This window comes from Somniosus microcephalus, chromosome 12, assembly GCF_052327205.1.
Source record: "Somniosus microcephalus isolate GS21.2 chromosome 12, FLI_Smic_1.0, whole genome shotgun sequence".
NCBI classification, from domain to species: domain Eukaryota; kingdom Metazoa; phylum Chordata; class Chondrichthyes; order Squaliformes; family Somniosidae; genus Somniosus; species Somniosus microcephalus.
Genome location: NC_140998.1, coordinates 219,026,553 through 219,041,782, shown reverse-complemented (window position 1 = coordinate 219,041,782; position 15,230 = coordinate 219,026,553). Strand labels below are relative to the sequence as shown.

General features: G+C 54.9%; 1 protein-coding gene across 1 annotated transcript in view; it reads left to right on the top strand.

The window, feature by feature from the left end:
• psmc4 (proteasome 26S subunit, ATPase 4) overlaps positions 1–15,230 on the top strand; it is a 39,561-nt gene that overhangs the window by 11,675 nt on the left and 12,656 nt on the right. The window contains exons 4-7 of the mRNA XM_086004074.1: positions 1,198–1,344; positions 9,828–9,937; positions 12,256–12,349; positions 14,972–15,139. Coding sequence (XP_085860200.1) covers positions 1,198–1,344; positions 9,828–9,937; positions 12,256–12,349; positions 14,972–15,139 — 519 coding nt within the window. The remainder of the gene's footprint in view (positions 1–1,197; positions 1,345–9,827; positions 9,938–12,255; positions 12,350–14,971; positions 15,140–15,230) is intronic.

The window sequence follows — 15,230 nt, the reverse complement described above, 5'->3', positions numbered from 1 at the left end:
CTGGTTGCTCAGTGCTGAATCCTGGGTGGGTTCGAGGACATGTTGGCCCAGAATTCGCTGGAGCAGGGGCATCTCGCGGCGGGTGCAAGCGGTGAGCGGGACCACGGGGTTTTTAAAAATCCGTTCCTGCGATGTCGCTGGCGAGGCCCAGCATTTATTGCCCATCCCTAGTCGCCCCTCGAGAAGGTGGTGGTGAGCCGCCGCCTTGAACCGCTGCAGTCCGTGTGGTGAAGGTGCTCCCACAGCGCTGTTAGGGAGGGAGTTCCAGGATTCTGACCCCAACGACGATATATCTCCAAGTCAGGATGGTGTGTGTGACTTGGAGGGGAACTTGGAGGTGGTGGTGTTCCCATGCGCCTGCTGCCCTTGTCCTTCTAGGTTGGAAGATGTGGTGGGGTTTAGGAGGTGCTGCCAAAGAAGCCTTGGCGAGTTGCTGCAGTGCATCTTGTAGATGGTACACACTGCAGCCACGGTGGTGGAGGGAGTGAATGTTTAAGGTGGTGGATGGGGTGCCGATCAAGCGGGCTGCTTTATCCTGGATGGTGTCGAGCTTCTTGAGTGTTGTTGGAGTTGCACTCATCCAGGCAAGTGGAGAGTATTCCATCACACTCCTGACTTGTGCCTTGTAGATGGTGGAAAGGCTTTGGGGAGTCAGGAGGTGAGACACTCGCCGCAGAATACCCAGATTCTGACCTGCTCTTGTGGCCACAGTATTTATGTGGCTGGTCCAGTTAAGTTTCTGGTCAATGGTGAGCCCCAGGATGTTGATGGTGGGGGATTCGCCGATGGTAATGCCATTGAATGTCAAGGGGCGGTGGTTAGACTCTCACTTGTTGGAGATAGTCATTGCCTGGCACTTGTGTGGCGCGAATGTTACTTGTCACTAATCAGCCCAAGCCTGAACGCTGAACGTCGTCCAGGTCTTGCTGCATGCGGGCATGGACTGCTTCATTATCTGAGGAGTTGTGAATGGTGCTGAGCACTGTGCAGTCATCAGCGAACATCCCCATTTCTGACCTTGTGTTGGGGGGGAAAGGTCATTGATGAAGCAGCTGAAGATGGTTGGGCCGAGGACACTGCCCTGAGTAACTCCTGCAGCGATGGTAATGCCGTTGAATGTCATGGGGCGGTGGCTGGACTCTGTTGTTGGGCACAGGTGCCAAGTGTTAACCCTCCGTCTGTCTCTCTCGTCGACAGGCTCCAATTACTACGTACGGATCCTGAGCACCATCGACCGGGAACTGCTGAAGCCCAACGCGTCGGTCGCCCTGCACAAGCACAGCAACGCGCTGGTGGACGTCCTGCCCCCCGAGGCCGACAGCAGCATCATGATGCTGACCTCAGGTAGGGGACGGGGAATCTGGACCGGGGAACTCGAGGAAAAAATACTCGGTAAAATAACGGGTCTAAAGGCTGACAAGTCCCCTGGACCTGATGGCCTGCATCCCAGGGTCTTAAAAGAAGTGGCTGCAGAGATAGTGGATGCATTGGTTGTAATCTTCCAAAATTCCCTGGACTCTGGAGAGGTCCCAGCGGATTGGAAAACCGGAAATGTAACGCCCCTATTTAAGAAAGGAGGGAGACAGTAAGCAGGAAACTAGACCAGTTAGCCCAACATCTGTCATTGGGAAAATGCTAGAGTCCTTCATTAAGGAAGTAATAGCAGGACATTTAGAAAATCATAATGTAGTCAAGCAGTCAGCATGGTTTTATGAAGGGGAAATCATGTTTAACAAATTTGCTGGAGTTCTTTGAGGATGTAACGAGCAGGGTGGACAAGGGGAACCAGTGGATGTGGTGTATTTGGATTTCCAGAAGGCATTCGATAAGGTGCCACTTAAAAGGTTACTGCACAAGATAAGAGCTCACGAGGTTGGGGGTAATATATTGGCATGGATAGAGGATTGGCTAACTGACAGAAAACAGAGAGTCGGGATAAATGGGTCATTTTCAGGTTGGCAAACTGTAACGAGTGGGGTGCCACAGGGATCAGTGCTAGGGCCTCAATTATTTACAATCTATATTAATGACTTGGATGAAGGGACCGAGTGTACTGTAGACAAGTTTGCAGATGATACAAAGATAGGTGGGAAAGCAAGTTGTGCAGAGGACTCAAAGAATCTGCAAAGGGATATAGACAGGCTAAGTGAGCGGGCAAACATTTGGCAGATGGAGTATAATGTGGGAAAGTGCGAGGTTATCCACTTTGGTAGGAAAAATAAAAAAGCAAATTATTATTTAAATGGATAGAGAGATTACAAAATGCTACAGTTCAGAGGGACCTGGGGGTCCTTGTGCATGAAACACAAAGTTAGCATGCAGGTACAGCAAGTAATCAAAAAGGCAAATGGAATGTTGGCCTTTATTGCAAGGGGGTTGGAGTATAAAAGCAGGGAAGTCCTGCTACAACTGTACAGGGTATTGGTGAGGCCACCTGGAGTACTGCGTACAGTTTTGGTCTCCTTATTTAAGGAAGGATATACTTGCGTTGGAGGCAGTTCAGAGAAGGTTCACGAGGTTGATTCCTGGGATGAAGGGGTTGTCTTATGAAGAAAGGTTGGGCAGGTTGGGCCTATACTCATTGGAGTTTAGAAGAATGAGAGGTGATCTTATTGAAACATATAAGATGCTGAGGGGGCTCGACAGGGTAGATGCAGAGAGGATGTTTCCCCTCGTGGGGGAATCTAGAACTTGGGGGCAAAGTCTCAGAATAAGGAGTCGCCCAGTTAAAACTAAGATGAGGAGGAATTTCTTCTCTGAGGGTGGTGAATCTGTGGAATTCTCTGCCCCAGAGAGCCGTGGAGGCGGAGTCAGTGAATATATTTAAGGTGGAGATAGACAGATATTTGAACGATAAGGGGGTCAAGGGTTATGGGGAGCGGGCAGGGAAGTGGAGTTGAGGTCAAGATCAGACCAGCCGTGATCTTATTGAATGGTGGAGCAGGCTCGAGGGGCCGAATGGCCGACTCCTGCTCCTAATTCTTAATGTTCTTGTGAGTCGAGCCCGCCCGTCGCGGAGAGTGACTGGTAGCAAGACGGAACAGGCGGGGGCTCTTTTCTCCAGAAAGGAGAAGGCTGAGGGGTGACCTGATCGAGGGCTTTAAAATTATGAAGGGGTTCGATAGGGTAGACGTAGAGAAGATGTTTCCACTTGTGGGGGAGACCAGAACTAGGGGCCATCAATATAAGAGAGTCACTGATAAATCCAATAGGGAATTCAGGAGAAACTTCTTTTCCCCAGAGAGTGGTGAGAATGGGGAACTCGCTACCACAGGGAGTGGTCGAGGCGAAGAGCAGAGATACATTTAAGGGGAAGCTGGATAAACACAAGAGGGAGAAAGGAATAGAAGGATATGGTGATGGGGTGAGATGAAGAGGGGTGGGAGGAGGCTGGTGTTGACGGGGTGAGATGAAGAGGGGTGGGAGGAGGCTGGTGTTGACGGGGTGAGATGAAGAGGGGTGGGAGGAGGCTGGTGTTGACGGGGTGAGATGAAGAGGGGTGGGAGGAGGCTGGTGTTGATGGGGTGAGATGAAGAAGGGTGGGAGGAGGCTGGTGTTGATGGGGTGAGATGAAGAGGGGTGGGAGGAGGCTGGTGTTGATGGGGTGAGATGAAGAGGGGTGGGAGGAGGCTGGTGTTGACGGGGTGAGATGAAGAGGGGTGGGAGGAGGCTGGTGTTGATGGGGTGAGATGAAGAGGGGTGGGAGGGGGCTGGTGTTGATGGGGTGAGATGAAGAGGGGTGGGAGGAGGCTGGTGTTGACGGGGTGAGATGAAGAGGGGTGGGAGGAGGCTGGTGTTGATGGGGTGAGATGAAGAGGGGTGGGAGGGGGCTGGTGTTGATGGGGTGAGATGAAGAGGGGTGGGAGGAGGCTGGTGTTGACGGGGTGAGATGAAGAGGGGTGGGAGGAGGCTGGTGTTGATGGGGTGAGATGAAGAGGGGTGGGAGGAGGCTGGTGTTGATGGGGTGAGATGAGGGGGTGGGAGGAGGCTGGTGTTGATGGGGCGAGATGCAGAGGGGTGGGAGGAGGCTGGTGTTGGGGTGGGAGGAAGCTGGTGTTGATGGGGTGAGATGAAGAGGGGTGGGAGGAGGCTGGTGTTGATGGGGTGAGATGAAGAGTGGTGGGAGGAGGCTGGTGGTGATGGGGTGAGATGAAGAGGGGTGGGAGGAGGCTGGTGGTGATGGGGTGAGATGAAGAGGGGTGGGAGGAGGCTGGTGTTGATGGGGTGAGATGAAGAAGGGTGGGAGGAGGCTGGTGTTGATGGGGTGAGATGCAGAGGGATGGGTGGGGGCTGGTGTTGATGGGGTGAGATGCAGAGGGATGGGAGGGGGCTGGTGTTGATGGGGTGAGATGCAGAGGTGTGGGACAATGCTGGTGTTGATGGGGTGAGATGAAAAGGGTGGGAGGAGGCTGGTGTTGATGGGGTGAGATGAAGAGGGGTGGGAGGAGGCTGGTGTTGATGGGGTGAGATGAAGAGGGGAGGGAGGAGGCTGGTGTGATGTTTGTCCATGTTTAAACAGAGGCCACGGACCGTGATCATGAGCGGGGTACCTGGCTAATTGGTCCCCCTACCCCGCTCCCCCTGGACTCGAGGGTACTGAGGGCAATGCTGAAGCTTCCTACTGATCCCCAGACAGACCGGCGCAGACCAAGGATGGGATCGCAGAATCCCCCCAGTCGAACATCAAGGCCCCAGGGAGGGCAGTTATCAGCTTTCATTCCTGCCGTGTTTCGGCGCTGTGGTAAACCACTGTTATACCTGCCTGTGTGGGTGTTTGTATTCCACTGTGTACATGTCTGTACATGCCTCGGCTGACTCCTCCCACGAGTCGAGGTATAAAGGTGACTGCTCCACAGTCCCTCTGTATTCTGGACTGGTCGACCACTCGAGGCACACCTTCATTCTCTTGTTAATAAAAGCCTGTTAGTTACTCGCTTAACCTCAGTCTTTTGAGTAATTGATAGCGCATCAATTTTATTAACAAGATTTTTTTATAATGGAGAAGATCCTCACACCAGCATGCCTGGACTTAGACCATCGGGAGGCGGACGCATCCACCAAGTTTGCTCACTGGCTTAGGTGCTTTGAAAGATTCCTGATCGCCTCCGCTGCAACGGTCAAATCGGATGAGGACAAACTGGATGTCCTGACCTCCAAAGTGAACCACCGAGCGTACTCGGTCATCCAGGACGCGACCTCGTACACGGCTGCTCTCAAGCTCCTCAAGGACCAGTACACATGCCCAGTGAACGAGGTGTACACCAGGCACCTCCTGGGGAGTCGTAAACAACAACCTGGGGAATCGACCGAGGAATACCTTCAGGCACTGTCTGTGCTTGGCCGGGCCTGTGGTTGTAAGGATGTAAAGGCCGCTGTGTACACAGAGGAACTTATCCGGGAAGCTTTTGTAGCGGGCCACAGGTCCAATTACACCCGACAGCGACTGTTGGAGCAGAGTGACCTCGACCTCAACAAGGCCTCTGAACTCGCACTATCATTGGACGCAGCCTACCGGGGCATGGATGCCTACTCCTCTGCACCATGGACGCCGCGGGGAACGACAGCCTGGGACACGGTAGGACCGTCTCATAGCGCCGTGCCACCCCAGCCACATCCCAGCAACGGCCCAACTACCGCAGCAGTGTCCCAAGGCCAGAAATGCTACTTCTGTGGCCAGGCCAAACACCCCAGAGCGCACTGCCCGGCGAAAAATGCGATCTGCTCGGGCTGCAGGAAGAAGGGACACTACGCCAGCGTCTGCAGGGCCAAAGCCACCCCGAACCCCAGCAGCGCCGCGTGTGGGCCGTGCGGGCCGCCATCTTGGGCCTCCCCAGCCATGGGCGAACCACCGGAACAGCAGCCATTTTGGACGCCTCCAGCCACATGGGGATCATGGACGCCGCCATCTTGGACGCCAGCCGCCATCTTGGCCCCCAACACCGCCTCATCTGATACCCGCAACGACACACCGACCCCTACGCTGGCCTCCGTTACGCTGGACCAAGCGAGACCGCACCAACTGGCCCGGTCCACAATGGACATTAAGGTAAATGGTCACGAAACAATCTGCCTTTTTGACTCTGGGAGCACGGAGAGCTTCATCCACCCCGACACGGTGTGGCGTTGCTCTCTCCCAGTCCTGCCTGCGCACCAGCGGATTTCTATGGCCTCCGAGTCCCAGTCGGCGGACATTGGCGGCTACTGCGTGCTGACACTCTTAGTAGACGGGACTGTGTACGATAATTTTAAACTTCTGGTCCTGCCCCACCTCTGCGCTGCCGTTCTACTGGGGTTGGATTTTCAGTGCCCCCTTAAAAGTGTTACGATGGCGTACGGTGGACCCCTCCCCCCACTCACAGTCCGCAGCCAGCAGCTTCCAAATTGCCCGCTGCGCACCAGGTGCAACCTCTCCACACTCAGAGTCACCCCCCCCCCACTGTTTGCTAACCTCACCCCCGACTGTAAGCCCATCGCCACAAAGAGCAGGCGATACAGGGTTTTCATTAAAACCGAAGTGGAGCGGCTCCTGAAGGAGGGGATTATTGAGGGCAGCACCAGCCCCTGGCGAGCCCAGGTTGTGGTCGTTAAGACCGGCGAGAAGCAGCGCCTGGTCATCGACTACAGCCAGACAATAAATCGCTACACCCTGCTGGACGCTTACCCACTCCCCCGCATAGCTGATATGGTCAACCAGATCGCGCAGTACCGCGTCTTCTCGACCATTGACCTGAAATCAGCGTACCACCAGCTCCCTATCCGCCCTGAGGACCGCCAGTATACTGCCTTTGAGGCAAACGGCCGCCTCTACCACTTCCTTAGGGTTCCCTTTGGCGTCTTCCAAAGGGAGATGGACCGGATGGACGATCAAAATGCGTTGCAGGCCACTTTCCCATATCTGGACAATGTGACCATCTGCGGCCATGACTTGCAGGACCATGACGCAAACCTCGAAAAATTCCTCTGCACCGCCCAACTCCTGAACCTGACGTATAACAAGGAGAAGTGCATATTCCGCACAACCCGCCTCGCCATCCTTAGCTGTGTTGTGGAACACGGAGTCATCGGTCCCGACCCCGACCGGATGCGTCCCCCTATGGAACGCCCACTGCCTCAAGGCCCTGAAGAGGTGCCTAGGGTTTTTCTCCTATTACGCCCAGTGGGTCCCCTACTATGCGGACAAGGCCCGTCCGCTGATCAAGTCCACCTCTTTTCCCTTGACGGCAGAGGCCCGCTTAGCCTTCCACCGTATCAAGGAAGACATTGCCAAAGCCACCATGCACGCAGTGGACGAATCCATCCCCTTCCAGGTGGAAAGCGACGCGTCCGACTTTGCCCTGGCCGCTACCCTTAATCAGGCGGGGAGACCTGTGGCCTTCTTTTCACGAACCCTCCAGGGCCCGGAGACCAGACACTCCGCTGTTGAGAAGGATGCCCAGGCTATTGTGGAGGCTGTGCGTCATTGGAGGCACTACCTGGCCGGAAAACGATTTACCCTGCTCACTGACCAGCGTTCAGTTGCTTTTATGTTTAACAACAAGCAGAGGGGCAAAATCAAAAACGACAAGATCTTGAGGTGGAGAATCGAACTTTCCACCTACAATTACGAGATCTTGTACCGGCCCGGGAAGCTCAATGAACCCCCGGATGCTCTATCGCGTGGCGCCAGCGCGCAGATCGATAGACTGCGGGCCCTCCACAATGACCTCTGCCACCCGGGGGTCACCAGGTTCTTCCACTTCATCAAGGCCCGCAACCTGCCTTACTCCATTGAGGAGGTCAGGACCATGACCAGGAACTGCCAAGTCTGCGCTGAGTGCAAACCGCACTTTTCTAGACCAGACAGGGCTCACCTGATAAAAGCCATTCGCCCCTTCGAGCGCCTGAGTGTTGATTTTAAAGGGCCTCTGCCCTCCTCCGACCGCAATGTGTACTTCCTCAACATTATTGATGAGTACTCCCGTTTCCCGTTCGCCATCCCCTGCCCGGACATGACCAGTGCCACGGTCATTAAATGTCTGAACGACCTCTTCACCCTGTTCGGTTTCCCCAGCTATATCCATAGCGACCGGGGCTCATCGTTTATGAGCGACGAACTCCGCCAGTACCTGCTCGCTAGGGGTATTGCCACAAGCAGGACCACCAGTTACAACCCCCGGGGGAACGGACAGGTGGAAAGAGAGAATGCGACAGTTTAGAAGGCCACCCTGCTAGCCTTAAAGTCTAGGGGCCTTCCGACCTCCCGCTGGCAGGATGTGCTCCCCGATGCGCTCCACTCTATTCGGTCACTGCTCTGCACTGCCACTAACGCCACCCTTCATGAGAAAATGTTTGTCTTCCCAAGGAAGTCCACATCGGGGACATCGCTACCGCCATGGCTGACGTCCCCAGGGCCGGTCCTACTGAGAAGACACGTGAGGACCCATAAAACGGACCCCCTGGTCGAGAGGGTCGACCTCCTCCACGCCAATCCCCAGTATGCTTACATTGCGTACCCGGACGGGCGGGAGGACACAGTCTCCATAAGAGACCTCGCACCCTCGGGGGCCCCAGTAACCCACTACCACCCCCCCCCTCCACGATCCAATATCCAACCCCAGCAGACGGCACGCCTGGGCCCCGCGACCCACTAGACACCCACGAGGACTACTCACCAGTACCCCAGCCTACGCGGGACTCGACGCCGGAAGCTTCACTACCCCTGCCGTCGCCACGTCGATCACAGCGGCAGACAAGATCTCCGGAGAGACTCCAATACACAAACTTTTAATACACTTCACCCCGCTGGACTCATTTTTAAACAAGGGGTGAATGTGGTAAACCACTGTTATACCTGCCTGTGTGGGTGTTTGTATTCCACTGTGTACATGTCTGTACATGCCTCGGCTGACTCCTCCCACGAGTCCAGGTATAAAGGTGACTGCTCCAAAGTCCCTCTGTATTCTGGACTGGTCGACCACTCGAGGCACACCTTCATTCTCTTGTTAATAAAAGCCTGTTAGTTACTTGCTTAACCTCAGTCTTTTGAGTAATTAATAGCGCATCAGGCGCGCAATAAAGTTTGGCTTGAAAGGGTCTGACGCGGTGCAGAGATTTATTAACCCTGGAGTGAACCCAGGACGTTTTTGAAAGATTGACCAGCGACTCGCAGGTAGAGTCCGACATGTCGAGGTCTCGGAGCAGGTGTGGAGGAGATTGACCAGAATGGTCCCAGGGATGATCGACTTCAGTGATGTGGAGAGAGTGGAGAAGCTGGGATTGTTCTCCTTAGAGCAGAGAAGGTTAAGGGGAGATTGACCAGAATGGTCCCAGGGATGATCGACTTCAGTGATGTGGAGAGACTGGAGAAGCTGGGGTTGTTCTCCTTGGAGCAGAGAAGGTTAAGAGGAGATTTAATAGAGGTGTTCAAAATCATGAGGGGTTTTGATGGAGTAAATAAGGAGAAACTGTTTCCAGTGACAGGAGGGTCGGTAACCAGAGGACACAGATTGAAGATAATCGGTAAAAGAACCAGAGGGGGAGATGAGAATTGTTTTTACACAGCGAGTTGTTGTGATCTGGAATGCGCTGCCTGAAAGGGCGGTGGAAGCAGATTCAATAGTAACTTTCAAAAGGGGAATTGGAGAAATACTTGAAGGGGAAAAATTCACAGGGCTGTGGGGAAAAAGCAGGGGGGAGTGGGGCTAATTGGAGAGCTCGTTCAAAGAGCTGGCACAGGCAGGATGGGCCGAATGGCCTCCTGCTTGCTGCGGGGTTGAGATGTGGAACCGTTGCATGAGTTCCGTGAATGGTTTACGGTGTTTTGAGGCAAATCTGTATCTCGCCCACAGATCAGAAGCCGGATGTGCTTTATTCTGATATCGGAGGGATGGACATTCAGAAGCAGGAGGTGAGGGAGGCTGTGGAACTTCCCCTCACTCATTTTGAGCTCTACAAGCAAGTGAGTACCTCCCTCCAGCCCCTACAACCCTCCCTATCTCTGTAACCTCCTCCAGCCCCTACAACCCTCCCTATCTCTGTAACCTCCCTCCAGCCCCTACAACCCTCCCTATCTCTGTAACCTCCTCCAGCCCCACAACTCTCCCTATCTCTGTAACATCCTCCAGCCCCTACAACCCTCCCTATCTCTGTAACCTCCTCCAGCCCCTACAACCCTCCCTATCTCTGTAACCTCCTCCAGCCCCTACAACCCTCCCTATCTATGTAACCTCCTCCTGCCCCTACACCCCTCCCTATCTCTGTAACCTTCTCCAGCCCCTACAGCCCTCCCTATCTCTGTAACCTCCTCCAGCCCCACAACTCTCCCTATCTCTGTAACCTCATCCAGCCCCTACAACCCTCCCTATCTCTGTAACCTTCTCCAGCCCCTACAGCCCTCCCTATCTCTGTAACCTCCTCCAGCCCCTACAACCCTCCCTATCGCTGTAACCTCCTCCAGCATCCTGCAACCCTCCCTATCTCTGTAACCTCCTCCAGCATCCTGCAACGCTCCCTATCTCTGTAACCTTCTCCAGCCCCTACAGCCCTCCCTATCTCTCTAACCTCCTCCAGCCCCTACAACCCTCCCTATCTCTGTAACCTCCTACAGCCCTCCCAGATCCCTGCGCTCCTCCAATTCTGGCTTCTTGCGCACCCCCCCCCCCCCCCCCCATTTCTTCGCTCCACCATTGGCGGCCGTGCCTTCAGCTGACTTAGAAAAGAGAAGGCTGAGGGGTGACCAGATGGAGGTCTTTAAAATTATGAAGGGGTTCGATAGGGTAGACGTAGAGAAGATGTTTCCACTTGTGGGGGAGACCAGAACTAGGGGCTGTCAATATAAGAGAGTCACTGATAAATCCAATAGGGAATTCAGGAGAAACTTCTTTCCCCAGAGAGTGGGGAGAATGGGGAACTCGCTACCACAGGGAGTGGTTGAGGCGAAGAGCAGAGATACATTTAAGGGGAAGCTGGATAAACACACGAGGGAGAAAGGAATAGAAGGATATGGTGACAGGGTGAGATGAAGAGGGGTGGGAGGAGGCTGGTGTTGATGGGGTGAGATGAAGAGGGGAGGGAGGAGGCTGGTGTTGATGGGGTGAGATGAAGAGGGGTGGGAGGAGGCTGGTGGTGATGGGGTGAGATGAAGAGGGGCGGGAGGAGGCTGGTGGTGATGGGGTGAGATGAAGAGGGGTGGGAGGAGGCTGGTGTTGATGGGGTGAGATGAAGAGGGGCGGGAGGAGGCTGGTGGTGATGGGGTGAGATGAAGAGGGGTGGGAGGAGGCTGGTGTTGATGGGGTGAGATGAAGAGGGGTGGGAGGAGGCTGGTGTTGATGGGGTGAGATGAAGAGGGGTGGGAGGAGGCTGGTGTTGATGGGGTGAGATGAAGAGGGGTGGGAGGAGGCTGGTGTTGATGGGGTGAGATGAAGAGGGGTGGGAGGAGGCTGGTGTTGATGGGGTGAGATGAAGAGGGGCGGGAGGAGGCTGGTGGTGATGGGGTGAGATGAAAAGGGGCGGGAGGAGGCTGGTGTTGATGGGGTGAGATGAAGAGGGGTGGGAGGAGGCTGGTGTTGATGGGGTGAGATGAAGAGGGGCGGGAGGAGGCTGGTGTGGAGCATAAACACCGACACGGACTGGTTGCCGGTTTTCACACTGCCAATTGGCATACCCAGATGATACCAGCTAATTGGTTGGTTAATTGGGGATCCTGGTGTGGCTAATTGCTTTTCTGATTGGTAAATTGAAATGAGCAATGAGTGAGAGATCGTGGTTGGTCACCTACTGTTGATACTCACATGGCGGGAGCCTGTGAACATTGGTTGCTGCAATGGTGGTAAGAAGAGCGGGCTGGGGGAGTTCTCCCCGGTGTCCAGGGGCCAATATTTAGCCCTCTATCAACATCACTGAAAACAGATGATCCGGGTCATTATCACACTGCTGTTTGTGGGATCTTGCTGTGCTCAAATTGGCTGACGCATTTCCTACATTACAACAGAGACCACACTTCAAAAAAAGTACTTCATTGGCTGTGAAGCGCTTTGAGACGTCCTGAGGTGGTGAAAGGTGCTATTGTTTTGTGTTCTCTCGCTGCGCCTCGGTGTCGCTCGCTGCGCCTCCCCCCCCCCCCCCCCCCTCATGGTCAGGTTGATGAGGTGAAGCTCCAGGCCTGACATTATCGAGCAGCTGCAGGGCGGGGACTGTGTATTGTAACGGGGATCTGTGGCCTGTTCTGACCGGGCTCTCCAACACCTGCTGTGCTGAGTTGTGCGTTTGTCCTTGCAGATCGGCATAGACCCGCCTCGCGGGGTGCTGATGTACGGCCCGCCCGGCTGCGGGAAGACGATGCTGGCCAAGGCGGTCGCCCATCACACGACAGGTAATGTGGCAATCGGTGACTCCTCGCCCCTCTCCCTCTCGGCAGCAAGGCTGGCAATGAGCCCCTGGTACCCCGCAGCTCCAGGTACCCCGCCTGCAAACATTAGTGCAATCCGAGATTGCTTCCCTCCCTGCTAACAGTTGTACAGAGCTCTGGTCAGACCCCGGCTGGAGTCGCTGTGTTCAGTTCTGGGCCTCGCTCCTCAGGAAGGATATCTCGGCCTGGGAGGGGGAACAGCGCAGATTCACCAGAACGATACCCGGGGCTGAAAGGGTCAAATCACGAGGACAGGTTGACAGACTGGGTTTGTATTCCCTGGAGTTTAGAAGATTAAGGGGTGATCTGATCGAGGTGTTTGAAGGATTCATAGAAACATAGAAGATAGGAGTAGGAGTAGGCCATTCGGCCCCTCGAGCCTGCTCCGCCATTTAATGAGATCATGGCTGATCATCCAAATTCAGTACCCTGTCCCTGCCTTCTCCCCATACCCCTTGATCCCTTTAGCCTTAAGAAATATATCCAACTCCTTCTTGAATATATTTAATGAATTGGCCTCAACTGTCTTGTGTGGTAGAGAATTCCACAGGTTCACCACTCTCTGGGTGAAGAAATACCTCCTCATCTCTGTCCTAAATGGCTTACCCCTTATCCTTAGACTGTGACCCCTGGTTCTGGACTCCCATGGGTAGAGAGAGAGAGAAACTATTTCCTCTGGGGGGGGGGGGGGGGGCGCGGAGTCCAGAACAAGGGGGCAGAACCTTAAAATTAGAGCCAGGCCGTTCAGGGGTGATGTCAGGAAGCACTTCTTCACACAAAGGGTGGTGGAAATCTGGAACTCTCTCCCCCAAAAAGCTGTTGAGGCTGGGGGTCAATTGGAGATTTCAAGACTGAGATCGATAGATTGTTCTTGGGTAAGGGAATTAAGGGTTACGGAACCGAGGCGGGTAAATGGACTTAAGATACAGATCAGCCATGATCAGATTGAATGGTGGATCAGGCTCGAGGGGCTGAATGGGCCTCCTCCTGTTCCTGTGTAACAGGCTCGAGCGGCTGAATGGCCCTCCTCCTGTTCCTGTGTAACAGGCTTGAGGGGCTGAATGGGCCTCCTCCTGTTCCTGTGTATCAGGTTCGAGGGGCTGAATGGGCCTCCTCCTGTTCCTGTGTAACAGGCTCGAGGGGCTGAATGGGCCTCCTCCTTTTCCTGTGTAACAGGCTCGAGGGGCTGAATGGGCCTCCTCCTGTTCCTGTGTAACAGGCTCGAGGGGCTGAATGGGCTCCTCCTGTTCCTGTGTAACAGGCTCGAGGGGGCTGAATGGGCCTCCTCCTGTTCCTGTGTAACAGGCTCGAGGGGCTGAATGGGCCTCCTCCTGTTCCTGTGTAACAGGCTCGAGGGGCTGAATGGGCCTCCTCCTGTTCCTTTGTAACAGGCTCGAGGGGCTGAATGGGCCTCCTCCTGTTCCTGTGTAACAGGCTCGAGGGGCTGAATGGGCCTCCTCCTGTTCCTGTGTAACAGGCTCGAGGGGCTGAATGGGCCTCCTCCTGTTCCTGTGTAACAGGCTCGAGGGGGCTGAATGGGCCTCCTCCTGTTCCTGTGTAACAGGCTCGAGGGGCTGAATGGGCCTCCTCCTGTTCCTGTGTAACAGGTTCGAGAGGCTGAATGGGCCTCCTCCTGTTCCTGTGTAACAGGCTCGAGGGGCTGAATGGGCCTCCTCCTGTTCCTGTGTAACAGGCTCAAGTGGCTGAATGGGCCTCCTCCTGTTCCTGGGTAACAGGCTCGAGGGGGCTGAATGGGCCTCCTCCTGTTCCTGTGTAACAGGTTCGAGAGGCTGAATGGGCCTCCTCCTGTTCCTGGGTAACAGGCTCGAGGGGGCTGAATGGGCCTCCTCCTGTTCCTGTGTAACAGGTTCGAGAGGCTGAATGGGCCTCCTCCTGTTCCTGTGTAACAGGCTCAAGTGGCTGAATGGGCCTCCTCCTGTTCCTGGGTAACAGGCTCGAGGGGGCTGAATGGGCCTCCTCCTGTTCCTGTGTAACAGGTTCGAGAGGCTGAATGGGCCTCCTCCTGTTCCTGTGTAACAGGCTCAAGTGGCTGAATGGGCCTCCTCCTGTTCCTGTGTAACAGGTTCGAGAGGCTGAATGGGCCTCCTCCTGTTCCTGTGTAACAGGCTCAAGTGGCTGAATGGGCCTCCTCCTGTTCCTGGGTAACAGGCTCGAGGGGGCTGAATGGGCCTCCTCATGTTCCTGTGTATCAGGTTCGAGGGGCTGAATGGGCCTCCTCCTGTTCCAGTGTAACAGGCTCGAGGGGCTGAATGGGCCTCCTCCTGTTCCTGTGTAACAGGCTCGAGGGGCTGAATGTGCCTCCTCCTGTTCCTGGGTTACAGGCTCGAAGGGGCTGAATGGGCCTCCTCCTGTTCCTGTGTATCAGGTTCGAGAGGCTGAATGGGCCTCCTCCTGTTCCTGTGTAACAGGCTCGAGGGGCTGAATGGGCCTCCTCCTGTTCCCGTGTAACAGGCTCGAGTGGCTGAATGGGCCTCCTCCTGTTCCAGTGTAACAGGCTCGAGGGGCTGAATGGGCCTCCTCCTGTTGCTATGGTGACCTGTGTCCCATTCTTTCCCCCTAATTCAGCGGCCTTCATCCGAGTGGTGGGCTCAGAGTTTGTGCAGAAGTACCTGGGGGAGGGTCCGAGGATGGTCCGGGATGTCTTCAGGCTGGCCAAAGAGAACGCTCCAGCCATCATCTTCATAGACGAGATTGACGCCATCGCCACAAAGCGTTTCGACGCCCAGACAGGAGGTAGGTGGACCTAACTATCGCTGTAAACTCCTCCAGCCCCTACAAACCTCCCTATCTCTGTAACCTCCTCCAGCCCCTACAACCCTCGCTA